The sequence below is a fragment of the Odontesthes bonariensis genome, chromosome 23 (assembly GCF_027942865.1).
Source record: "Odontesthes bonariensis isolate fOdoBon6 chromosome 23, fOdoBon6.hap1, whole genome shotgun sequence".
In the NCBI taxonomy this organism is placed as follows: domain Eukaryota; kingdom Metazoa; phylum Chordata; class Actinopteri; order Atheriniformes; family Atherinopsidae; genus Odontesthes; species Odontesthes bonariensis.
The window spans coordinates 19,939,209-19,963,683 of NC_134528.1; the positions used below are offsets into that span (position 1 = coordinate 19,939,209).

General features: G+C 44.0%; 1 protein-coding gene across 3 annotated transcripts; it reads right to left on the reverse strand.

Annotated features, from left to right (window-relative positions):
- Positions 1-11: 11 nt before the first annotated feature.
- Positions 12-23,424, reverse strand: slc38a10 (solute carrier family 38 member 10). Of its 3 annotated transcripts, none has more exons than XM_075458068.1 (18): positions 23,231-23,424; positions 22,742-23,051; positions 21,458-21,575; positions 21,169-21,214; positions 20,828-20,921; positions 20,490-20,633; positions 17,655-17,779; positions 12,247-12,349; positions 11,885-12,067; positions 9,643-9,754; positions 8,462-8,568; positions 8,211-8,361; positions 6,621-6,791; positions 6,097-6,543; positions 5,894-5,980; positions 3,811-3,831; positions 3,262-3,402; positions 12-2,186 (listed from the first exon to the last, which is right to left on the reverse strand). In XM_075458068.1, exons 2-18 carry the CDS (start codon positions 22,829-22,831, stop codon positions 949-951), a joined length of 3,378 nt encoding a protein of 1,125 aa, XP_075314183.1. In that variant the 5' UTR covers positions 22,832-23,051; positions 23,231-23,424; the 3' UTR covers positions 12-948. The 3 variants fall into 3 exon arrangements, with proteins under 3 accessions (XP_075314183.1, XP_075314182.1, XP_075314184.1); XM_075458067.1 differs by lacking the exon at positions 17,655-17,779 and adding an exon at positions 18,540-18,664; XM_075458069.1 differs by lacking the exons at positions 3,811-3,831; positions 17,655-17,779 and adding an exon at positions 18,540-18,664.
- Between the last annotated feature and the right edge of the window lie 1,051 nt (positions 23,425-24,475).

Below are 24,475 nucleotides of genomic sequence, written 5' to 3' on the forward strand. Positions count from 1 at the left end.
AGCGGCCAATGTAGAGTTTTTATTTATTTATTCTTATCAGCAAGATGTACAGAAATACATTGCACATAGAAAAATACTCTCTCGTACAAAGGTCCAAGATGTTGAATTACTAACCGATGAAGGAATTTTCAGAGGAGCTGCACTGCCAAGAAACGCCGAGCTTTCCTTCCACCGTCCTCAGCGTAATTTTGTCACCACTACTGATTAAAACGAGAGGTTTTGGAGAAGAAAGGACCACAAAGTACAGCAGCATATGGATTGAAAGGCACTTATAAACGGACAAGGTGAAATCATTTGTAACTAGTCATGAATCCAGATAAGCTGCTTTGTTTGTCGAGGTTTATCAAACAGTAAGGCTACACTACGCACCACTTTGCTCTAGCGCGAGGTTAAATTCAGTTACCTTCAACTGAAATTGGAGTCAAATGAGTTATCAAGGGACGTCCACCCACATTACATGTGATCTGTGGTCACTGTAAGTTCAAAGCAACCCCACATTACAAACAGATGTACAATATCTACATCAAAGTAACACATTTAAACTTCACAAAAAAAAGAATAAAACGCATACGGATGGTACAGAGGCAGACTCCATAAGCAGCTCGATGCAAAACAAATTAAAGTGACACAAATACAAACACAGTATTCGCCCAGTCAATATGCTCCATAGATATGATTTGCATAGATGTATTTACATGTCAACAGTGACAATTCTCTGCTGCAAAGACAAAAATAAGTTAATATTTACACACACTCTTTTCTCTTTACAAAAGACTTTGGGTTATCTCCAGAGTTGCACAGCATCAGCAAACAGAAAATGTTCTGGTCCATAACATCTTAGAAGGCAAGAGAATGTAAGGCAGCTAAATAAATCATGGTCCACAGTATTAGGAAGTTCTGCATGTGTACGTGTGCTGTCAAGCCTTTGAATAGGAATGTGTACGTGTGTTATTTTGCCCCATCATCCTCTGAGGCCTGTTTAATCTGCCGTGAGTGCACCATGGCCCCGGCCAGCAGCTGCTGCTCCAGCGCTGCGTGCAGGTCTGAGCCCCCCAGCTCCAGCAGGGGCTCCAGCCCACGAACCCCCCTGGACACTCCGGAGTCCTCCAGGGCACCTGCAGCCTCTTTGGGTCCCAGTGCTCTGCGCCTCCGCCTCAGATCCGTCTCTCCCTGGTCCCTCACCTTCTCATGGGAGCCCTGGAGGTTAGGCAAGGCTCTGTCTTCCACCCTCTCTCTGGAGTCTGCCCGAGCAGCAACGTTTTCTTTGAGGTCTCGTCCGCCGTTCTTCAAAGCTTCACCATCCCCTTGTGCAGCTTCCTCAGCTGCTTTGGCTTCTATGGCTCGCTGCAGCTGGGCCAGCCTCTCTCGAGCCTCCTCCACCTGCTGCTCTTTCTTCGCTCTCTCGACTATTTCATTGTCTTCTCTGTGCAGCTCCTGCTGGACCCCGTCTTGAGTATCTTTATCCTGTTCAAGTTTCTTTTTGTCCAGCTTCTGTTCTCCGACCAACTGCTCTTTTTTCTCCCTTTCCTGTCGTTCAATATCCACTCTTGCTTGAACTTCTTTCTCTATTCTTTCCTTCTCAGCCCTCTCCTTCTCTAACTGCTTTTGTATTGCCAATTTTTCCTGTCTATCCTTTTCCAGGCGCTCTTTTTCCAGTCTTGCCTGCACTTCTTTCTCTATCCTTTCCTTCTCTAGCTCCTTGTCTCTAGCGATTGTATCCTTTATAATCCTATCAAGTTCTTCCTTCTCCAGTTTTGCCTTAACTTCTTCCTCCAGCCTTTCTTTTTGAAGATTTTCAAAGGTCTCCTTTTCTTTATCAAGGCTTTTGTCATCTTTTAGATGTGCAGCGTGATCGTTTTTTTCAGGCTCAGGCTGATGGTCATCTGGTTTCTTCTTTCCTAGCGGTACACCCCTCGCCCCGAGCTCACTCTGCTTATGAGAGTCTCCTGCAGGTGCAACGACATCCTCCTTATAAGCTACTGGAACAGCCCCGACTTGACCACCCGCATCCCCAGCTGGAGCCTGATTCTGGGCGACAGCGGGAGCCGCATCGCCTCCAACCTGCGGAGCTCCAGCTAACTTCAGGTCTGCTGCCAGGCCAGCCTCCTTGGGTTTCGCTACTCCACCTTCCATCACATCCAAGTGACCCTGGACACCTTTTTCCACCTCGCCATCAGCAGCACCTCCTTTAAATTATTAAAACAAAAACATTTGTCACATTTAAATTTAATGCCGACTGATTTCTGCCACCTGTTATGGCGGGAAAACAGTTACTTTTATACACATTTTCTAAGTTCAAACCATTTCAACTTGACAGCTTGTTAGATTTAATGTATAAGGGTCAGGTTATTGCGTAATAAGAAACGATGTGGCCTCAAGCGATGGGGATATTACTGAATACTGGGGTGTTTATCGCGATTAAATAGCTTTATTACCTCAGGTAAAAATGGACAACGGTCTTGAAACGGCTAAACTAATGAGATGTGACTAATCTTTTGTCAGGAAAAGTCAAAAGCATTTTGGGGAAAAAAAATCCAAAGAAAAGGTTCGGTTTATAGTGTTAAAGTTGTTGTTGCTGCCAGAAACCCATTATCCTCCGGTGCCACCGCTTTTCAGAACTGCAACCTCCCTGCAGTGTACACAAGTAAGAGGTGTTAAGTGCTAAGGGATGGCAGCAAAGGTAAAGAAGGCTTTCTTCAAAGGTTTTATGGAGAGTTTAAATGAGAGGGACTCTTGATGCAGCAGATGGGCGGACCCGTGCTCGATCACTAATGGACAGAGGGCACCACTTTGTGCCAGGAGGCAACAAGGTGGAGGAGCAGTGGTGTGGGCATCTAATCATTCAGCTTGACCTAGCTGGACCTTTTCAGGTTAAAGATTGACTAAAAATCCACTCCTCAACCTGCTGCCAGTTTGTGCCACTCTTTGAATAAAGTATCTTTCCACAGAGTGTTCAGAAAGAAATGCTTTATTACATGCATCCAAGATGACAGGAAAATTACCAGCCCCTATTCCCCTACTGGACTTAAATCCTTCCTCTGCGAGCCATCCAAAACATGGACTTAATCATGACCACATCAGTAAACTGACACATGAATGAAAGGCTAACGGGACACATGAAAAGGAAGACTGTCCAAAAACTGTCATTTCATGTTATTCATTCTGAAAGGGTTCATCTGAAATGACTGAGAGCATTGTATATCTGCTCTTACTGAGCAACACAAGACGCCTAAAAACTATTCACACGGCGTATATACGCACCAGCGGGCTGTTTCTGGTGGATTTCCTTGTGTTGCTCTTCTATGACAGCCAGTAGTTTTTCCTGTTGGTCCAGAAGTCTCTTCTGTTGCTCTTGTTGCTCCTTGATCACCTGCAGCAACACCGCATGGTCGAGCTGGCCCTCTGTAGAGACAAACAATACATCTAATCAAAGCCTTCAAGCTAAGTAGCAACCTTCTCATAGAACAATGCAATGGTTAGGAAGCCTCTGGGTGGGAAGTGGAAGACAGGAAACAGACAATGTTCCACTAAAGATGGATCTAAACTGTAGCCTTAAATCTGAACTGGAGTAGGTAGTCATGGGCAGCAGTGGACAAACACAAACTATGTTAGAGGGCAAAATGAAAAGAAGGGGGGGTGTTACAATAGCACATGCTGAATTCACATCCATCTTAGTAACATGACTATATGTACTGCATGTACAGGGAATAATCAATTAAAAAAAAAAACATTGTCCGCAGTGTAAATTTTGGAGGGACAGACTGTGATAAAGAGAAGAGAAGACAAGACAAGGCAAGAGGGAATTCATACCTGCGACCAGCTTTTTTATCACTGTGATTCGAGTCCGGCAAAGACAAAGAAAAAAAAAAGAAAAAAGAAAAGAAAAACAGATTGAGAAGAAGAGAAAGAGGGGAAAAAAGTAAACAACACAATATCGAAGTCAACAAGCCATACAAAGACTGCGCAGAGCATCGAGAGCCAGGAGATGAAAGGAGGCCGACGCTCCCGCCTTTCACACCTTCATAAACGAGCCGTAATAAGCGAGAGCAGGCGACCAGGACGTGATCGCGTCAGATAAAACAAGCATAAGTGAGACGAGGGAAAGACCTCAGAAGCATCCAGCAGACCAGAGAAACACCACTGAAAGCCTTTTTTTTCCTTTTTAAAACCAATTCAAGGAGAAAATGCTTTTTACTAATCAATCCACAATGACTACTGAATTTTGATGAGCTTATTCCAAATTAGACACTGTTATTCATTCATTTTTGCAATCCTTTCTCCAATCCGTTCCAATCTCCGTGTTCAGATTCCTGCTTTGGGAAAAACTTCTTCGTACTACAGGGCTTTCTGTCGTGTGCACAAAGGAGGGAAATGCAGGGCAATAATTCCCATCACAGCTTGTTTACTTACTTTAAGTGGATTTGATTCCTTCTGTGAAGAGCTCTTGCAGCACTTGTAGTGTGTGTGTGTGTGTGTGTGTGTATATATATATATATATATATATATATATATATAGTAAACACATATTCAAAATCTTTTTAAAACTTACTGGAGCCAGGGTTCATACACTTTTTCACCAACTTTTTTCCATGACTTTTCCAAAACCTTTTACTGAATTTCCATGACCAAAAGACCAATCGCGTGCGCGCGTATTATATACATAGCCTATATTATACATAATATATATATATATATATATATATATATATATATATATTTACGTATACTATAGGCTATGCTTTACTATAGGCTATACGCTGCCGTTATACTATGTTATACTACATTAATTATATTCACTTTTTTATTTATATTATTCACTTGCCTGGTGTAGGCCTTGAGTCAGAGATGAAAATGAATAGGCCTATAGGAAATTAGGTCGTGAAATCATCATAAAGACAAATTTGTATTTATATCAACATACGTATATTGTGGAGATAAATATAAACAGGGTTCATACATTATTTCATCTGTTTTTTTTCTCCATTGGCACTATGGCTCTTCAAATGAGGGGCAATCCCAAATGTACACACATACGGACACTTCCTCTCTCCACAGCTGAATCTCCTAGCAATCTCGCTGTCGGGGAACATAGCGGCGAACAGCTTGCTTGTGTCTTCTGACGATTTGTATTTTTTTTCGTTTCGATTTAGTTTTTTGACTCGTGGATCGTCGTTTGCCTTATTGAAGAACCCGCGGCACTACTGGATGGCGGCTTGTCTGTTGCCGGTGTTCTCACGAAAGCCGTTATTGCTAGGCTGCTAGTAGTAGCTGAGGCGATTGCCTTGTGTTTCTTACCACTCAGGTGGCTAACAAGGGCCGCTTCGCCCATATTTGAAACATCGAACGTTTTTTGTGACAACTTGCATCGGGCACGATTCTGGTCGTCGTCCCTGGCAAGCCATTGCCGGTAACTTTCTTTTGACAGCCACAGATTATTAAAGCTACACTTCCCCGGCATACTGTAACATCGCCCAGCATCACGCTAGAGTGCGCTTGAAAACATTTCCACCCAAGACAACTCGTGACAATTTACATTTTATTACGGCGCATCAATTTTATTAAGATAATCGATTAAACACTAGATATATACCATTACTTTTCCAAAACTTCTCAACAAAATATTTTTTTCCATAACTTTTCCAGGGCCTGGAAATTTATTTTTAAAATTTCAAAACTTTTCCAGGTTTTTCATGACCGTACGAACCCTGTGGAGCTCTGACCTCTTAAGACTCTTCCCCTCTCCACCCACCATGGAACTGGGGAACGTTGTGCAAGAAACTCTTAGACCACGAATGGTTTTCCACAGCATGTCGCAGGATTTGTTTGTGATAATGTCAGCGACTTAAAGACTTTCATTACTCAGCTTTCGATCAAAGGTTTGTCATCTACTTACCGTCCATCTTCTCGTCTGCCGCATCTTTGCCGTCTGCGGCTGGAGCCTCGTCTGCCGCGAGATGACGCTCTTCTTCGGGAAGTGGAGCTAAAAAAAAAAAGAAAAAAGAAGAAAGAATCACCAAAAATCTCTAGTTCAGCGTCGCACATTTCAAGAGGCGTCTTTTTTCATATTGTTGCCTCAAACCAGTTTCAAAGAATCACCTTTTCCTGCAGAATCCTGAGGTTTACCCACTTTATCGGCCGATGCTACTGCAGCCTGATTGGCTGCTACTGCCGCAATCCCTGCAAGAGGATCTTTAACAGGGTTGAGCTTCTCCACCTCCTTTAGAGGAGCCACATCTGGCTCTGCAACTGGCTTGTCCTGCACCTCATTGGCCAAGACCTTGCCACCCTGTTCCGCTTCCTCTTTCCTCACGGCCGCTTCTGCAGGTTTCTCATCTGTCTTGTCGTCTTTTCTGTCCTCTGCCCTCTGAGCAGGACCTTGCTCCACAACTCTTTTGACTTCTCCCTGAACACCTCCTGCCGGAGGGACAGGCTGCTTCTTGTCCTCCTCGAGCTCTGCGTTGTTCTTTCTTGAGTCTACCTGGACCTCGTCGTGGGGATTGGGCGGTTCGTGGCGATGGGCCTCTGCCTCTGGCATGGCGATACCTTTGGGAACAGACGGCACTGACTCGACACAGCTCAAGATCCGGTCGATGTTCCAATTTTGGTGCAAGTTTTCTTACCAGCGCCAGGACGGTCCAACTGCACCACTTCCTCCTTCTTCCGCTCGGGCACTTCAACTGGTCCTTTGATCTGGGGCGGCTCCTCGTTGTCCCTCGGCGCAGGCTGCGCCACTTCTACAGGTGGAAGGTCGGGCTTTTGTACCTCCTCTGGCCTCTTAATTGGGGAATTGTCTGAATGCAAACAAAACACAAGCTATTATAAAAAGCGATTACTGCCACTGGATAGGGCTTTGCTATGAGGACATAATTCCTTTTGCTAGATTGTGTCCCCCCTTCATAGAAAGACAACTAAATTTGTGAATCTTTTAGAGCTCCGACACTAGAATATTTTTTACTCGTGTTAAGTATTGTTGCTGGTTAACTTTTTCCTCAAACTACAGTCTAAAAAGAATAGGAGACATTACAGAACCTAAATTACAAAAGAATGCCTGGGAAAGTGGAATTTCTTGATTGCTTTGAATAATATTTATCATTAGTTGTTCTTTTATACATTAATTGCTGCCATTAAATAAAATGGGACATTTAACTACAGGCATGTATGCTGACAGAGTGGGCTTTTAGCCGTTTTCTAGCTTTTGATTTCTATTTCACAAAGATCCACTAGGTGGCAGCAAATGCCACAAATGGTAGGGCTGGCGTGGTCGATACCAAACTGAAACTGACGAACAGGAAACAGGTGCAGAAATGGGGCCCATGTGGGCTTCATTTGGAACAACAAAGGGGTGAAAACATGAAAACAGAAGAAATAATGCTGGAGGGAGACGTTTCCTGACATCCGTGCACAGGTTAAAACAAAAAGAACCATGGTGTAAGAGGGGGGAGGCAGTGAAAGGTGAGAACGGGGAGCCGTCAGGATTCCCTCCATACCTTTCTCGTTTCACCCAAAATCTGGAAACAATAACTTAAAAGGTTTCCTCCGATGTCTCGTCCACATGCGTTTCATCCTTCCCCAAACCCACATCACCCCCTGCTCCTTTATTCAGCCACAGCTTGCAGACATTTTATGGCTGCCACAGGAGATACGGGAGTAGAAGGAGGTGAAGACAATGTATTTTAAAGGGGAGGGTGGATGGCAGAAGAAATGAACAGAGACAGATAGGAGGAGAGAAATTGCTGGAGTTTGAAGGGCATCAATCTAGCTTCATCAATGTCAAGCGCATAGCGATGCTCTCAGATATTATCAAGAGGTTATCTCCTCACCCTGCCTGTCTGTCTATCAGTCACTCTGTTTGTCTCCATCTTTTCTTCTCAGAGAGATAACAGAAACCCTTTCTTGTGCAGTGGCTTTGTGTCTTTGTTTTAGTCTCGCTGGCCCTTTGCTTCGGGTTCACATTCTCTTCACGCTGCTCATTTAGGGTGCTGCGGCAGTCCGTGACTTTGAAAATAAAACAAGAAATAAACGCGCCTCTTGTACTGCCGGTGCATTTTACATGAAATGATTACATGCGGCACCGCTGTCCAATCTCACACACTGCAGACAACCCCCGACTCAGGTAAATGTTTCTATGGCTCATTAGTAAACCACTTTCATTTACAGTCCATCAACTGGGTAAGTGTCTGCCAGCCATTAGAGAGAGTCATGATCTTTACCGTGTAGTTCAGGAAGGTCTGGTAGCAGCAGGCTGCTCTTGCCAGGTGCCGGGGGAGGAGCTCGGACCTTGTAGTTGGGGCTACTGGCCGATATTGATAGGGTGGTAAAGGTGCTGACCAGCAGGATTCCAAGGCCAACAAAAAGCACCAGCTGCAGGGGAGATGCACAACAGGTCAGAAACGATAACTGGGCATAATTTTATATAATACATAATTTTGATAGCACAGTAGCGCAGTAGGCTTTGAGGCACCTGAGAGATGAAGCCATTCTTCTGGATCCTTCTATAGATGAGAGCCGGACATATGAAGCATATGAGGCTGCCCATGGTGGCTCCAGTCAGACCAAGGATGGTCTCCACTGTTGAGCGAAAAACACAGCAATAAGCACTGATTCCAAATGAGTCGTTTCTACCTCAGCGTATAGCTCTGCAGATGTCGTGTGTTAGGAATGAGTTATCTGTTCAAATAATTATACCAAACATTATAAGCCATTATCTGCCTCTCCAGCTGTTGGGGTTATGATGCAAACTCGACCGGACAAAACTAAACATGGATAAGCATCCAATCTGCCGAAACTCGGGAATCTGCGTCCATCTGAGATACTGTTCAACACTTCTACAGAAAGTCTTCCCCAGGTCCAAGCTCCTTATTGCGAGCTGCATTCGAACCAGCCAACCAGCCTGTGGCATGCACAGCTGGCACCATCCATAGCATGCTGCTCCTGGCACTGAGCCGCGGGCCCTGGCCCCACCCATGCGTCTGTGGACCGGCCTGCTGGGCGTCGAGCCCGGAAACCCATCGTTCAACCAGAGGACGGACACCATATTGTTTCCCTCAGATTTAGTGTCCACTCTCCCAGGGGTGCACACTTCCTTTCTCTTCAGTCTATTAGTCTGATTAGATACACAAAGACACAAACAACGCACTGCGTGCGTGTCTGTGGGAGTGTGCGCCTGTGTTGCCCCATTCAATCTTCAAAAGTTTGTCAAACAGCCACCAAATTACACATTGAATGAAATGTAAAATAATGCTAAAATAATGAAGAAACGTTTGCACAAGGGCCACCAACTTAAAGAACCTCACAGAGGTTGTGTGTGAGAGAGAGAGAGAGAGAGAGAGAGAGAGAGAGAGAGAGAGAGAGAGAGAGAGAGAGAGAGAGAGAGAGAGAGAGAGACTGGAAGAATAATAGCCCCATCTACCTGTCAGCCCATCTAAAAGGAGATAAAAGTTAGGGCCCTGATTTAGGGACTGTGTTAGAGTGTGACAGTCACTGACTCGTAAAGTCACATTCACACACATCGTAAAGCTCCCCAGCTACCCCGCCCACATAAAGGAGCACATGCACCTTAAAGACCTCCTGTGAGCTGCACACACACGTATAATTTCAGTCCATGCCCAATCGTTCACAAGCACACATGCACGCAGGTCGTACCGTTGGGGATGAGAATGCCTCCCAGCATGGTGCCAAAAACAATGCAGAGGGTGATCATCTTGAAGCGCAGAGGAGGCATGTAACCCCCGGCAGCAAACGTTCCATCCTTCTGCTGTAAAAGAGAAGGGAGAAAAGGGAAATAAGAACAAAAAAATAAATCAACATCGACTTTAACCAATCTCCAATTTGTTATCGACTGAAGTATGCCCAACATGGACCGTGTCAGAAAACTTTAAGACATTCTGCCGCTTTCATCTTCCCCTGGAGGAGATGGTCGTACATACAAGCATAGCAGAGATTACCGCACAGATGTTGTCTTCAAGTCACCCGAATGGTGACTTTGTCAGATGATCAGAGCGGATGATGATGAGCAGAGCGACAGAATGAAAATGTGACTGCAAGTTAACTCGTAGTCTTAAAGGGGGGAGGTTCAGTCACAATTTCTGACGTGTCTATCTGTCTGACACAATTTAACAGAAAAAAAGATGTGAATGAGCACTATTTGGTCTGTATTAACATACACTTATAATGGACTGTTTTTGGTGTTACTGGCTGCCTCTGCTGTGGGCTGAACAGAAACTGCGAAGCATGCGCTGGATGCTCGGGCCCATTTGAGTCTAATGTCCGGCTTTGAGAAGCACGATTTTTGCTTGCCGTTGCTGTGTTTCCATATTACTTTGCTTACGTGCAATGCTACTGTGAACCATAACATGTTGAACGTACTGGGATGCAATCGCGCTCATAATGCTCATATAATAACCAGTATTCTACCATTTGCAAATAACTGGAAGTTCTTAGGTGTTCTCTCCTTTTCATGACTCTGCCACTCTGTGTATAGATTCAGTCTGTTCAATGTTTTTGCCATCCCCTATTAAATTTTCCGTGTTTTATGTGTTAAAGCTTATTTCAGAAAAACGAAACTGACGTCGAACATCTATTCGCTCGCTGTGTAAGCAGATTTACTGTCTTCGGTTTGTATCATTCGATGCAGCGTCACAATAGCCCCTGCTGCCACCTCGTGCAGCACCGCGAGCTCTGCACTGATGCACGGGGCCGCAAGCAAACCATGTCTCGCTTTATTTCCCCCTCTCTCTAACTGAGTGTTGATACTGGCTATTACAACTCACATTCGCAACCATTAACTCTGTGGATCACAGCCGCACAGTAAAAAAAAAATATATAAAAAAGCGAAAGAGGGACAGGCCAACAAGAAAATAAAACAACGCAAAGCCAGATTTTAAAAAGCCAATAACAATACCTCCAAGGTGCGGAGTCAATAAGCAATATTGCCAAGGGTAACAGCATGTTTGAAATCTTGAAAACGGCAACTGTGAGAGTGGCTGTTACTGTAACATCAAGGACAGCCTGAATGTGGACATATGAGCTAGCCTCAAACTTTGTATCCCAACCTTCATCGTTCCAATATCGGCACGATTTGGACACAAGAGCCATTTTCGAGCATAGATTTCTCTCTGATGGGAGACATGTAAACAGTCTAGAGTATGGCAACCCAACCGAAGCCCGATGGGCCCTGTTGGAACCCGACGGGCCGGGCCGGACTCGGACAAAAAAATAGAATGTCTTGTTGGACTCGGGTCGGGCTCGAAAGCAAGCAGACATCGTGAAAATTATAAACAGCCAGAGGACAGGTTTCAGTTCATTGCAAACGTCAGTTTTTGTGGTAAACATAAATAATTGAATATGCATAAATGAAAATGTTGGTAGGCTATTCGTGCCTCATGCCGTGCAGCATGCATCTGTGTGCATCTGTGGTCTGTGCATGCTCGGTGCGCACGCACGCATATCGAACATTCGAACAACTTTACATTAAACACGTGCGATCAGTGCAGCCGAGCTCAGTTGGCTGGAAGCGCTATGGAGGACATTAAAAGAAAAATAGCTTCTGGAGAACTGAAAGTCGTGGAAAATGAGAGGGGGAAATCCACTGTGTGGAAACGCTTTAAGCTATAATGGATTATGGTGGATAATGGTGCGCTGTCACCAATGTGTATTTACTGATTAGGGTGCGCCGTTTTGCGTTGGTCACTGGTCTCGGGCTTCCGGCGGGCTCGGACACAAATATTTTAATTAATCTCGGGCTCGGGTCGGATTTGAGAACATTTCTGTCGGTTGAGGGCCGGGCTCGGACAGAAAAATCCGGCCCGAGCCAGGCTCTAAAACAGTCCTCGTGCTGTTTATGCGTGGTACAAACAGGAAGTGTGTGAGTGGTCTTTGAGCCCACCTGCTGCTCAAAAAGCATGGTGTTGATAGCCTGCCGGCATGGCAAGATCATCATTGGGAATCCAACGGCCACGGACATCATGAAGCCCACTCGGATCATTTCTGTCACCAGGTTGGACGGGAAGTTCATCAGCACGTTGCCTGCAATGTTCTCTGTGAAGCTGACGTAGCCAAAGAAGCCCACCTGGTCGGCAGAGGGGAAGGGGACACAAAAGAGAAGAAAAAAACGACACAGAAGGAATGATGGAGGACAGCAAGTTCCCAAATAATAAACCTCATTTTTCTCATTTTCGTTTTTCCAAATGAAATGTAAAGGTGCAAAAAAGCAGCGGCTGCTGTGCGTAGAGGTGCGACTCCACTCACAGTGATGTAGAAGATAGTGACCACGTTGAGGGCCGAGGTGAAGATGGTGCTCATGCGTTTGACAGATGGCTCATCCAGACTGTCGTATGTCGGCAGCACCTGCCTGTGAGAGACAAGCAGCCCTAAACACCACACTCGGCGTGCCCACACACTGATACTGTTGTATATATCATGCACCGTCTGCATTATCACACATAGCTACAAAACTCTCCGCCAGAAGGACGCACTCTACCATCCCGATTTAGCCCGGAGGTCAAGGAGTGTAGTCCTGCAGATGTTCGGCAAATTGAGTTGTTCTAGTTCTGCACCAACAGCTGACTAAATGACAGGCTTCACGGCCACTTACTTCAAATATGGTTTAGGAAACCACTCTGTAGAGCTCTTTAATGAGCAGCCATATGTGGGCCCATTTGTGCTGCTCAGTAATCAAATGATGCATCCCTTTCTTCATCTCCTAGTCACCAACAAACTCACACCACTGATTTGTTTTCCTTCTTTTTTTCTTTTAATTCCATGACAGTTTTAACACCGTCACTTTAACATTTCAAACGGCAATTTCTATTGTCTACTACTCTGTAGTCCGGCATGTTCTTTCATTGACTGCGAGTGTATTCACGACAGTGCCCTGCCAGCTTTGGCAAACATGTCCAGCCCCAACTCATCAACCTTTTTTTTTTTGTTTTGATGTCATACAGTACTACATTGACTCTGAGCCACTGTTTGCTTTGTCTCTCAATTGCATTACCCGATATACTTAGAGTCTGTTTTACCATTTTGCACTTAATACAGCAATCGATTAGATCAGAGATTTTCAACTGGCCTCTCAGAGGAGCTGCAAACAGTTTCAGAGCAAGCTCAGTGAATGGAGGTGAAGAAAGATTACATATGTTGCAAAATCAGTCGGGAGACATTTTACAGTTTCCGGACTTAAAAAAATTGATTATGACAGACCTTCTCCATACACGTGAGGGGTGGAGCATCTTCTTTTTTTTTATTTTTATTTTTACTTTAGTGCATAACTGATTGCAAAAGTAGGCTCCCAAAAACCCAAACATCCACAAATAGTGTAGTTTAGATGCACTGCGCAGCAGGTGCGTTAACATAGCGGTTGTGTGACGGGCGGAACATGCGTGAAATGTAATGGCAGTGGGGGAGGATGTGCGTTCAAAGTGGGTGCACTTCTTGCATGTGTGTGACTCGGAGTGGGTGACAGTAGTCAAGGCTGGCTGAGGCTGAGCGTGAGATTGCATGGGTACGGTCGAACACTTCCTCCCGTTAACTTTTTTTCCCTAAGCTCTTTTCCTCGGCCTCCATGAGAAAGTCACGGAGTTGAGGAAAGACCGTAGGAGAAATTTCCAAGGCAACGAGAATCCGACCGCACTTACACTGAGCTGATAAATATTCAACAAAAAAGGCCTGAAATGCATCCTCAAATGCAATGTTACCGTGTTGTTACACGGAGGCCGTCTTACATATCTACATGAAAAGACATCGTATAAATACTAACGTGGTTTACAAAGGCACAAAAGTTCAATATATTGCTGTCACAGGCTTCTCACTCTCACCCTCCATTCCAAATATCTATTAACACTAATTACAATTAGTACGAGAGGATGAAAATAATCAAGTGTAGCATTGAAAGTTGCAAGTCGCAGGGAATTGTCGGAAGTAATCGTCTCCTTTCTTCCAGAAAGGACAGTCCAGGGTTTCTTGCTCAAAGGAGATAATAACGGGAGCACCCGAGCTCCGTTTCCTTTGAGCAGCTCTCAGCGTGGCTGCTACTTATGACACTTCTGGAGTCATTTCATTCAGTTAGGAACCTTCGTAAGCAGAAAGGACTACATGACCGGGCCCCATTGTCTGTCCGTTAAGCCAGATGTCTGCCCCCCCTCCATCATTTCCTCCTCCGTGCCAGAGGTCCATCGGCGCATTAACCAGTAAATTTACAGGCTTCATATATATAACAGCGAGTGCCTGACAGGTTTTAGAGCATTATAAACTTTCTTGGCAGAGTCTTTTTGCTCGCCTTCTTCCTCTCGTACAAAGGAGGAGCCACAGAGACGAGATGAGAGAGGGAGCAAGGAGCCGTAACTTTCTCTGGCCCTTGTTCTCCCTCCGCATGTCTCACTTTCACACACTCTGGTTTTACTAGCGAGCAGTGTCCCATGATGCTATTCCCTGACGCTTGTTTAATCCACGAACCGGTAAATCTTATGGCCAAGGTTAAATAAAACGATGTATGGTTAATGCGGAGCCAAAGCTTCTAATGGTCACCCAACAATCCTGACTCAGAGGCTAATGTCCTCGCTACTTAAAGGGATAGTTCGCCTCTTTTGACATGAAGCTGTATGACATCCAATATTAGCAAAATCGTTTATGAACATTTTCTTATCCCCCACTGCGTGCTGTGAGCCGAGTTCCAGCCTCGTTTTGGCGCCTGCCGCGCCTGTTACTGTGTTTACTGCTCGGTCTGCACTTCGGTCTACACAGCACGCAGTGATACGAAGCGAGAGAAAATAGCGCCAAGCGATTGTGAGGTCTGATTTTTTTCCTGCAAAACGATTTTGTGATGCAAATATATTACTCTTTTGAACGCATATTGTTTTGAGAAGCAAAACGCTTTATTTTTTAAACCCCAGCCAACTAGCTGGACTACCTTCGTCAACGCCAAAACGAAGCTGGAACTCGGCTCACAGCACGCAGTAGGGGGTAAGTCAATTTTCATGCACGATATTGCCAATATTGGATGTCATACAGCTTCATGTCAAAAGAGGCGAACTATCCCTTTAACAACAGGAGATGCGATGGAGAACGTCTTCCAAGTAGAGGAGGGAAATGCTCACGGGTGGGCGGCATATCAGGTCAGCAACTTGAAAATACAGTGGCATGCAAAAGTCTGGCCATCGCTCTCTAAGTCGGTGCGTCTGAAAACGGCTGCAAGATGCCGAGGCCACGCACCAATTTGCAAATCTCAAAACGATATTCGATTTTCCACGGAGCCTAAAACAATACGGAACCGTTTGGAGACGGGCTGCCGCCCTTAAATTCAAGATGAGCTGAAATTTTCCACAGAACAGAAAAATGTTTCACTTTCATGAACTGATTGTCTTTCTAAAGTTCTGTTGTAGCAAGTGATCTTGGTTTGGGTGATATTCTAATCCTTGCATCCCACTTTTGAACTGATGGAGGAAGTAGCAATCTTAAAACACTTTGCAATCCCTTTATAGGCTTTTCCTCTTAGGTGGACAGCAGTTTCTGTATTTGTCAGTGCCACTGCTTAGAGGAGACCACGGCTGTTAATCATTGGGAAAAGGTTAAAGAGTCAGACAACTTATCGAGCTTTGAAATGTGTCCTGTGGGCCTTCACTGATGATGTCTGGGAAATCTGAAGCCAAAGCCTTCACAAATTAAGCCTCGACACCTTTGAGGAAGTCCCTTCACCGCACTTATTCCTTTTCCATCTCTAACACTGTGCCTTCTGGAGATCGCCTCCCTTTTTAACGATTCATATTGACGCCGTTTCAGTCAATACCGGGGTGCTCAGACTTTTGAGTGCCACCGTATCCTGACTGTGGCATTAGGGAAGAACATTCTCGCTGCACACGTTTCTACTACATCCCTCTGCTATGAGCCAACTGCTCCAGCTCTATTCAAACGTTCAACCCCCCCCCCCAAAAAAAACAACAGAGCCAGCTCCCATTTCGTCATAATGGTGATGTTAAGTAATGCTTTAACTGAAAGTAAACACATTTCATGAATGTAATAAAAATTCAATGTGCTGAGAGCTGTTTAATCAGCCTGTGAATACATCAGTGTGTCTGTAAGATGGCCGCATTCCAATGTGTTGATTAGTGGTTTGGCTTAAGCTGCCTGCCGCCTAACGGAGCGCTTGCCTCGCTCAGCCTGACCACAGGCCAAGAAATCACCCAGCCAAATATCACTTAGCACAACTAGTGGGAACTGACGCACAAAACACACAAGTACAACAAGCATGTACTTTCTTCATTTTGGGCGACATGCACATGCCCAAAACGCCACGATGTTTTATTGGCTTTGGCTGTTTACATTAATTAAAGTCTATTCTCTAACTCCGGACTACAGTCACCCAACAAACGCCACCACCACTACCACCACCCAAACGTCTGGCGACCTCGCCATAACAACTCTTTCCTCACACAGCATTCTAATCAAAGATGAACTTCATCCACCAAGATTCCAGCTGACACTTCATGCTAACCACAACCCAAGAGCAAACTCAGAGCAAGCGCTAAATCACAGAGGACAGGACAAAAAAAAGGGGGGTGATCGAGCATGCAGAGGGATGAATGTGAAAACAATGAGAGGAAAATCATAATAAAGAGAAGCGGTGATTAGTGCAATTTCTGCACACACAGCGGGGAAAGTCAACGGAATGCAAAGGCAGGGTTTCATCAGCAGGTCTTCATCCAAGAATAAGAATTTAGCAGATTTTAATATTCGTTTAGTCATTGAAGAAACTGTCCATGTCATGGGGAATTATTTTTGTGATATAAAGATTAAATCAGTTATTAGTCATTGTTTAAAAAAAAAGAAAGAGAAAAAAAAAAGAAAAGGGATTTGTGTAGAGTTAATCCAATGGGCAAGAATGAATGCAACAGTGGAGCTGAAGAAGCCTCTGACTGAACACACTTTGTTGTTTATTGTTTATGCTATGGAGAGGATTTGCAGTATTGTTAATTATGTTGAGCAGCTTTAGCAACACTCTTTGCATAGTCGACTCCAGGGGCTGAAAAGCAGTCCCCAGCACAGAGCCGGCCTCCTTTATCGGTTCGTTTAGAACTCAGATTTCAGCTTTTGAGATGGGTTTCATTTCAGGCGTCTGCTCGTCTCAAACAGCCAGATTATGCTATATTCCCCAGCAGTGCAGGGAGAAAAAAAAAAAGAAAAAGAAACGAGGAGTTGAGCGGACGAACAGAAGTTGAAGTTTCGGGTTCATTCTAGAGAAGGCCGACCCCATGATGGAGCAGAGATTGATGAGCAAACCATGAAAAACATTTGAGCCAAACAGGTCGCTTCTCTTTGCAACAAGTTATGACTTATCATGCCATCTCCTCATCAAAGCAGTGCTTCTCTTTACATGACAAACTCACCTCAAACCCTTCACTTTGGCTTCAAGGAATGCTGTGAGTATACATGTACTTATTGTGATATTTGCTCAGTTTCTATTTGCAGCAGTGAAAGGTCTTATTCACAGAATCACTGAGTGGATACGACTGGGAATTACTCAGCACATACTTTAAGGACTACTGTCAAGACTGTATAAAATCAATGAGCGCCTAGCTTAAAAAATTAAAAAATTTCATAGCCTTTTTTCACATGATTTTCATTACATGATCCTGAGCGAGTGGAAGGGCGTGAGGAGTACTTACGACTGACAGGCGAAGGCCATCCCACAGATGGGGAGACAGCGAAACATACCCTCCCAGCGCACCACATTGACCTGCCCTAGCCACCAGCCACTGAGCAGCCCGTGTTTGAACGAGGACAGCACCACCTGAGGGGAAGGAGGCGGGGAGGGAGGGGGGTGGGGATTATAGCCCAAACCAAATGAATACAATTGGAGGGAGAACATGAAGATGGAGCTAAACCCATGTTGATAGCTCACAGAAAGATGATGAAAGCACTGAATGAAGAGTGAAAAATCTGGGAAAATGAAGAGAGGGAAATGACAGGAAACCCATAGTGGATGAAAAACCTGTATAGCTGGGGGAAAAAACAAAAAACAAAAAAAAAAAACTCAGTGATGAAGGTGAAACAAAATGGATAAAATCAAAACTCTAATGGAAAAATAAGAGCCATATGGGTTATATAGACAACGTCACAGGTTTTTCACCAGCATGTGTTTCCTATGTCTTGCTCCTTTCATTGCCTGGAAAAAAATCCAAAACCCTCCAACCTGCCCCGCGCACACCCAGGCTCCTCAGTCTAGGTGTGGGGCAATGGTCAGAAGGCAGCCAAGATTAAACTTTCACTTCAGCAAGTTATACCCCTCTGCCTTATTACTACTGCCACCAAAGACACACACACACACATACATATAAAGAAAGTCACAGAGCTCAAACAGCTCAAACCAAACCAGAATTAAGGGATGGGGATGAGTGGAAGAGGAATGGGCAGAAGGTTCAGGTAGGTTGGAGGAAGGCTTAAGGAGCATGTCGTTGCACGGCAAACACTGGGCTTCCTTCACTCTCCGCCCCTCCCCCACTGCCCTGACAGTGCTGTTATTTTGGGGGTGGTTTCCATGGTTTACTTACGGGTGACAGCAGAAGGTTGTGGCGATTATGGGCAGGCACTGAATGACGCCCTTGAAGCACCACAGGTGAACCCGCTCCACCCAGGAGCCTGAGATTATGCCGTAGCGCAGAGATGACAACACTATCTACGGCACCAGAAGCAGAAAAAGCGGCGGGAGGGAGAAAGGTTCGCATACGTGGGGTGAGAGAGGGTAGTAAAGGAGAGTGGAAAGGGGAGAAGGACAAGAGTGGAAAAAGACGAGGAGAACCAGGGAAGTTACAATGAAGAGAGAGTAAAGAGGAGAACAATTAAGGGTAGGATGAAAGAGGGAGGGAAGGAGATACATCACTGTTAGAGGGTCAGGGGTCTGGGCTGGGCCAGGGGCGGGCCTGGATCTAAAGCTGGACACGCCACAACACTGTTCTAGGTTAACAGCATGCTAAACATGTACATGTCACATCACACAGAGAGGATATCAGCAGCAGTTTGAAGACTGTTTAAGCAGAACTGCTGTTCTGTAAAACAAAGCTGTACACACAAAGTCTGTGTGCACATTTAAAGAGTAAATAAGCCAAATCCCATGAGGCGGAAAACTGCTGCTCGACTGTCTCAGGATCCACCTAATTACAACAAGCTAAATACAACAAGCAGTCACTCCTTTATTGGGCTACTTAGCTGGCATATGACTGCATTGTTGTGTGCCTTCTTCGAGTCACCGTTACCTTGGTGGGGGCGAGTGTTTTAATATACGTGTATTAGCACAAAATGTGCTCCATGCAGAGTATGCACAAACAGATAGAGAAATCAACAAGTTTTTTTTCCTTATGGAGCTATGTCCAAGTAATCATCAGGGTTATTAACCTAAGAGATAGTTCAGCAGCCATCTGTGATAGTGATGTTTCAGTCAGTGCCAACCCATAAAGGTAGGTAGAAACAGGAAACTCATTCTGACTGTAGAAAAGACTACAATACTCACTGTTCTAATGAAAAGAAGAGAATTAAAATATAAATATATTTGACAAACGCTGCATTTCAAAATGAGAAAAATTAGTCAGTAGGAAGTCTGTAACAAGTGAGGAAGATAGACAATTTCTTTCGTTGTTACCGGCCACCTGAATTCTATTTGCTTTGCACTTACTGTGCGTAAAACGTCTCTAGTGGCCATTTCCAAGTGGCGTTTCCGCAGATAATAGCCCATATCTCAGTCCATAAAGCACAGCAACTGTTTTCTGCCTGATATGATTTAGTGCGGATTTGCTCTTTAAAAGGAGGAGCAAGACAATATTGTGTAGGTAAGGAAAACATAGTTTCTTGTACAATGGAGCAAATAAGGAAGAATCCACATGTGGTGCGACAAAGTAACACTTGTCCAAACAAGAAGTTGAGAGAGAGCAAGACAAAGCTAAACTGTAAGTTGTACAATAATCTGTAATATATATATATATATATGTATATATAAATATGTCTTCAAGGAACACATAACTGACAAAAACTGAGAAATTCTAAAAAAAAAGTTTTTAATAAACATATTTCTTGTTCAAAAAGCTCTTAAGTGTTGAATGCTGCGTGAATATGTTACTGATAACTTACCACAAAATCTGTCAGTGGGTGGCACCAGCAAAGATTAGTTTAAACTGGTTTCAAAACTGGTATGAAATGATGAAAGCCAAAAGCAACAGTTCTCTTCAAACCTCAGTTTAGTTTGTACTCTGTATTGAATTAGCTTGGCTGTAATACTCAGAAATTTTAACCCCTAGAATCCCTGCCTTTGGATGGTTTGGTCCATCCAACTGTCTCCTGAACTGCGAGCAGAGCGTCTATAGCCGTATCAGAGGTAAACTTAGATTTAGATCTGATCAGCATTCTTTTGATTTTTTTTGTGACAATACGGCCTCATACTCAAGAGACTGACAGGTTTCTTGGTGTGATGCGCAGAGTGTAGCTGTCTGTCTGTCTGACAGCGGGCTCACCGTGAACATGAAAAGGGTGTAGAAGATGAGTGCCATGGCTGAGAAGGACTGGATGGACGACATCATGTTCCTCTGCAGGCTCAGAGGGAGCACGATGAACAGCGACACGGCGACCAGCAGCAGCGCACGGAAACTGCCCGTCACCTTAACAGGACGAAGGTGATAAAAAAAAACACAGTTTCTGTACATTTGCTGCGTGGTGTGAACTGTTTTTGATGATGCAAGAGTAAAATCAAAACAAGGTAGAGGAAAGTCAAATGAAACCCAAACATCTTGATCATATCAATGTAATAAATATGCAGGTACAGAAGTGAATTATATGAATACTGATTCCAAACCTGTAAACCCAACAGCTGAGCGAAGAAATTTGAGCCCAAATCAGCAATGACAACATAAAAGGCTATACAGGTCCCCAACATCAAACCGATCATACTGCAGGGAAAGAGAGAGAGAGTGACAGACGCATCCGTTATCTCCGGCTAACATTTCAGGAGCAAATGCCCCGACCCTCCTTTCAACTCTTTCATCTTTACTGTATTTACCTTCTACCTACAATGGAAACCCAAAGAAAACAAAGCTCAATAAATGTTCCAGTATTCTCAGACCTAGATCATTCATCTGCAGAAAATACGAAACACAAGAACACGGGGTGTGCTGTGAAAAGAACAGGGACACTTGCCTCATCTCCACCAGTGTTTTTCCTGGTTTCCCATAAGCATGGAAAGCTGCAGAGAGAGAGAGAGGAGTTACATCAGCGTTAACAACGCCAAGACACCAGATCAAAACAGCGTCACTACTTATCCAGCTTTCATTCCATTTGTCTATTTTGCCAAAGCGATTCCGGCTGCTAAGCACAAACTCCCCTCTCTAAACTGAGTAACTGTAAAGACATAATTGCTGGCCCATTCCATCACGCAAAATAAGGACATTTAGCAGTTATTTACACTAGTCGATATTTTTTTACCCACCCAGTCCGGCGTAGGTTCTTCGTTTGGTGTTGCTGGCCGTGTGGACCAGGAACATGCAAGACTTGTGGGTCATCCATGAGCAGGAAAACAACAGGAGGGTTCCCAGCACAATGCCACACTGTGAGCGGAGAGACGGAGAGTTAACACTCAAAATGTTGTGTCAAGGTCCCCTGGCTAGTTCGAAGAGATAACACTTCAAATTGATTCTGTTTTTGATGGCAAAACTCATTTCTGCTTCTGAAGGGAGGCATGCCGGAAAAGGGCTGAGAAATCTTTGCATTACCTTCACATGCTGGGCAGGGGAATATTATTTTTCATGTGTTTATTGATCGGAAAAGGGCCAAACTTTTTTAGAGGAAGCACACGTCGCATTTAACCCCATTGCTTATCTTTCAAATAAACAAGACGGAGCTACTGTTAGGAAGGAAGTGACATGCTTCAGAGGAAACAGGTTCCTGAAATCACAATGAGATGACAACGATCTGAAGTCCTCTCCATTCTCTATCACGCTATTCTACACAAAGGGGTCCTACGTTATCTTGCCAAAGGGTACTTCAGAAATGCTTTTGCAGACAAACACCAACAAAAGAATGTTAGCTTTTGTGCCAAAACTTCTTTGACAACGTCCTAAGAGCCTGCTAATGCAGAATCAGACCAGATGACAGATTGAGGTTTATGATTAGTAAAGCATTCACAGATTTAATGAGGAAGATGCCAAAATATAAAGGAACACAGACAGTCATTAAACACATTTTCCTTCATGCTAATGTCCTTATTTGCTTGAGTACACAAAACACACAACTTGCTGCAAGTTACAGTTCAGTTGCTGTGGAAAGATGTTAGTTGATGCACATATACATACATTATATACATATCTGTTAGCATGTATATAACATCTTTCATCTGATCATTTAACAAGCTATCATGTGTTTAATTTAGGTTTTAGAGGATATGAACAGCTACATGCAGAGTGCCTACTAGGAAGCTGAAATGGAATAAAATAAGGGCAAACAGTTAAAGACTTGTGTTTCTGAAACAACTACTAGCCTACTGTCAATACTGCAAGTTTAGCGTTTAAAAATAAAGTAGTGTTTTACAAATAAACGGCCCCATAGTGAATATCATTGAAAAATTTGTACTTGAGTTTTCACGGTTGTCTTTAGACTATTTGTGTCTTAAATGCTTCCTCCGACAAAATGTGTCGAGAAATGTGGTCGAGTTTCGAGGGGGAGGATTTTGCGAGCAGCACCTGCACCTCCGCGGGCGCGCGCACAGCTGACCCACCTGTTTGAAGCAGAAAGGCATGGTGAGTACACTGACTCCGACGATGCTGTTCACCACGTTCATGATAAGGCCCCAGTTGGACGCCGTCATTTTGAACTACTACTTGATTGTTTAAAAAAAAAAAAGAAAGAATAATCCAAAAAAAAAAAGAATAAGTAGGCTAATTAAGACAAAAACAGCGCTGAGACAGGGGCACTTTGAATACCGCCGGTGAGTTGTGACGGTCTAATCTTTGGTCCACACCAGGAACTCGGTGGCTTTTTTTTGTTCCCCAACTCCTCCGTCGTTCAATGACGTGGCGCCAGGCGCACTGGAAGCAAACAGAGATAACCCAGTCAGACACACTTTCACCTTTCTTAGCTTAGTAAAATACCAACTGACACAACACATACACAGCGTCAACTACAACGTAAAAATAAGTGCATACCGACAAATAATACGAGTGTTATAGTTACTGGCGCGTAACCGTCGGTGGTTTCATTAACCTACCTTTCTCTCCGCCCTCCGCCTCGCTGTCCTGTTTCACGTTATCATCGATAAGCTCGAGACGTCGATCACTGGTCGTTAATAAGTTACTTATTCCTGTGTGAATACGTTACAGGTTAGTAGAAACCCTGTAAGATAATAACAAACTCAAGCTGACTGTTTTTTTTTTCCGAACGAGTATCCAGGAAGTACAGATTACAGTCGAGGAGGACAGAGAAGACAACGCAGTCCGCTGTTTTCAGGAGCGGTGAAACCCTTGGGCGCCTGCTAGTGGTAACGAGAGGGTAGTTTGAAATCCACTTCTCCACCTCACTTGCCTCTGTTTTATTGTTATAATTTTTTTGTAAATATGAGTCAAGGTATTGCTGGGAAACAACCTCCTTGGACAGAGGGGTAACGATGTACATCTCCCTAAATAACATTTCTAGATATTCAGTTGGTGTCTGGATCAAGGTAACTAGTTCTTTACATTATTCTTCCACTAAAATGATGAGAATTAACTTCCACTGACGATCATTTCCCAATGCAGATTTGTCTGATGGTTTCCTTTAACCGCTTAAAGCTCAAATAGTTTACATGGTTTTGTTATCGCCAGAAAAAAATGGAAACGTATATATATTTGAAAGAGCGTGCAGCATTTATGGACCGTCTCCTTCACCTTCTCATAACCCACGGGTGCATTATCAAATAAAATGCCTGTGACAAGGCGTGTGAACTCATCTGTACTCATCACACACTCACAACCCCAAACCATCCTAAAAAAAAAAATACTTTTTGCATCTGATTGAGTTTATTGTCATTTCATTTAGTTCTTGTGTGTGTGTGTGTGTGTGTGTGTGTGTGTGTGTGTGTGTGTGTGTGTGTCTCTTTACAGTAGCTTTATGTTGCGTCTTTTTTTTTTAAACTCTTTGTGGATGTTTTGCCGAACAGTTTAGTCTTGATATATCTTTGCAGCAACCGTTTTGTCTCCTCATGGTCACGATATATCTATTTCTAATTGTTCATTTTATCTTCGTTTTTTGGTGATATCAAATGTCAGTGTTTTTGTTCATTTTGATCATCTTCCATCCTCTATATATGTGTGGTGTCTGTCGTCATTTTCTTTGTAGTTGCTTTGGGTCTCAGGGTTGTGATTTTTATGGTTAATTTAATGAAGTTGTTTTTTTGTCTTACCCCCCCCCTCCACTCGTTTTGTTTGGGGGCACATATATTATATTTCTGACATAACACCAGGGGGTCTATAACTCC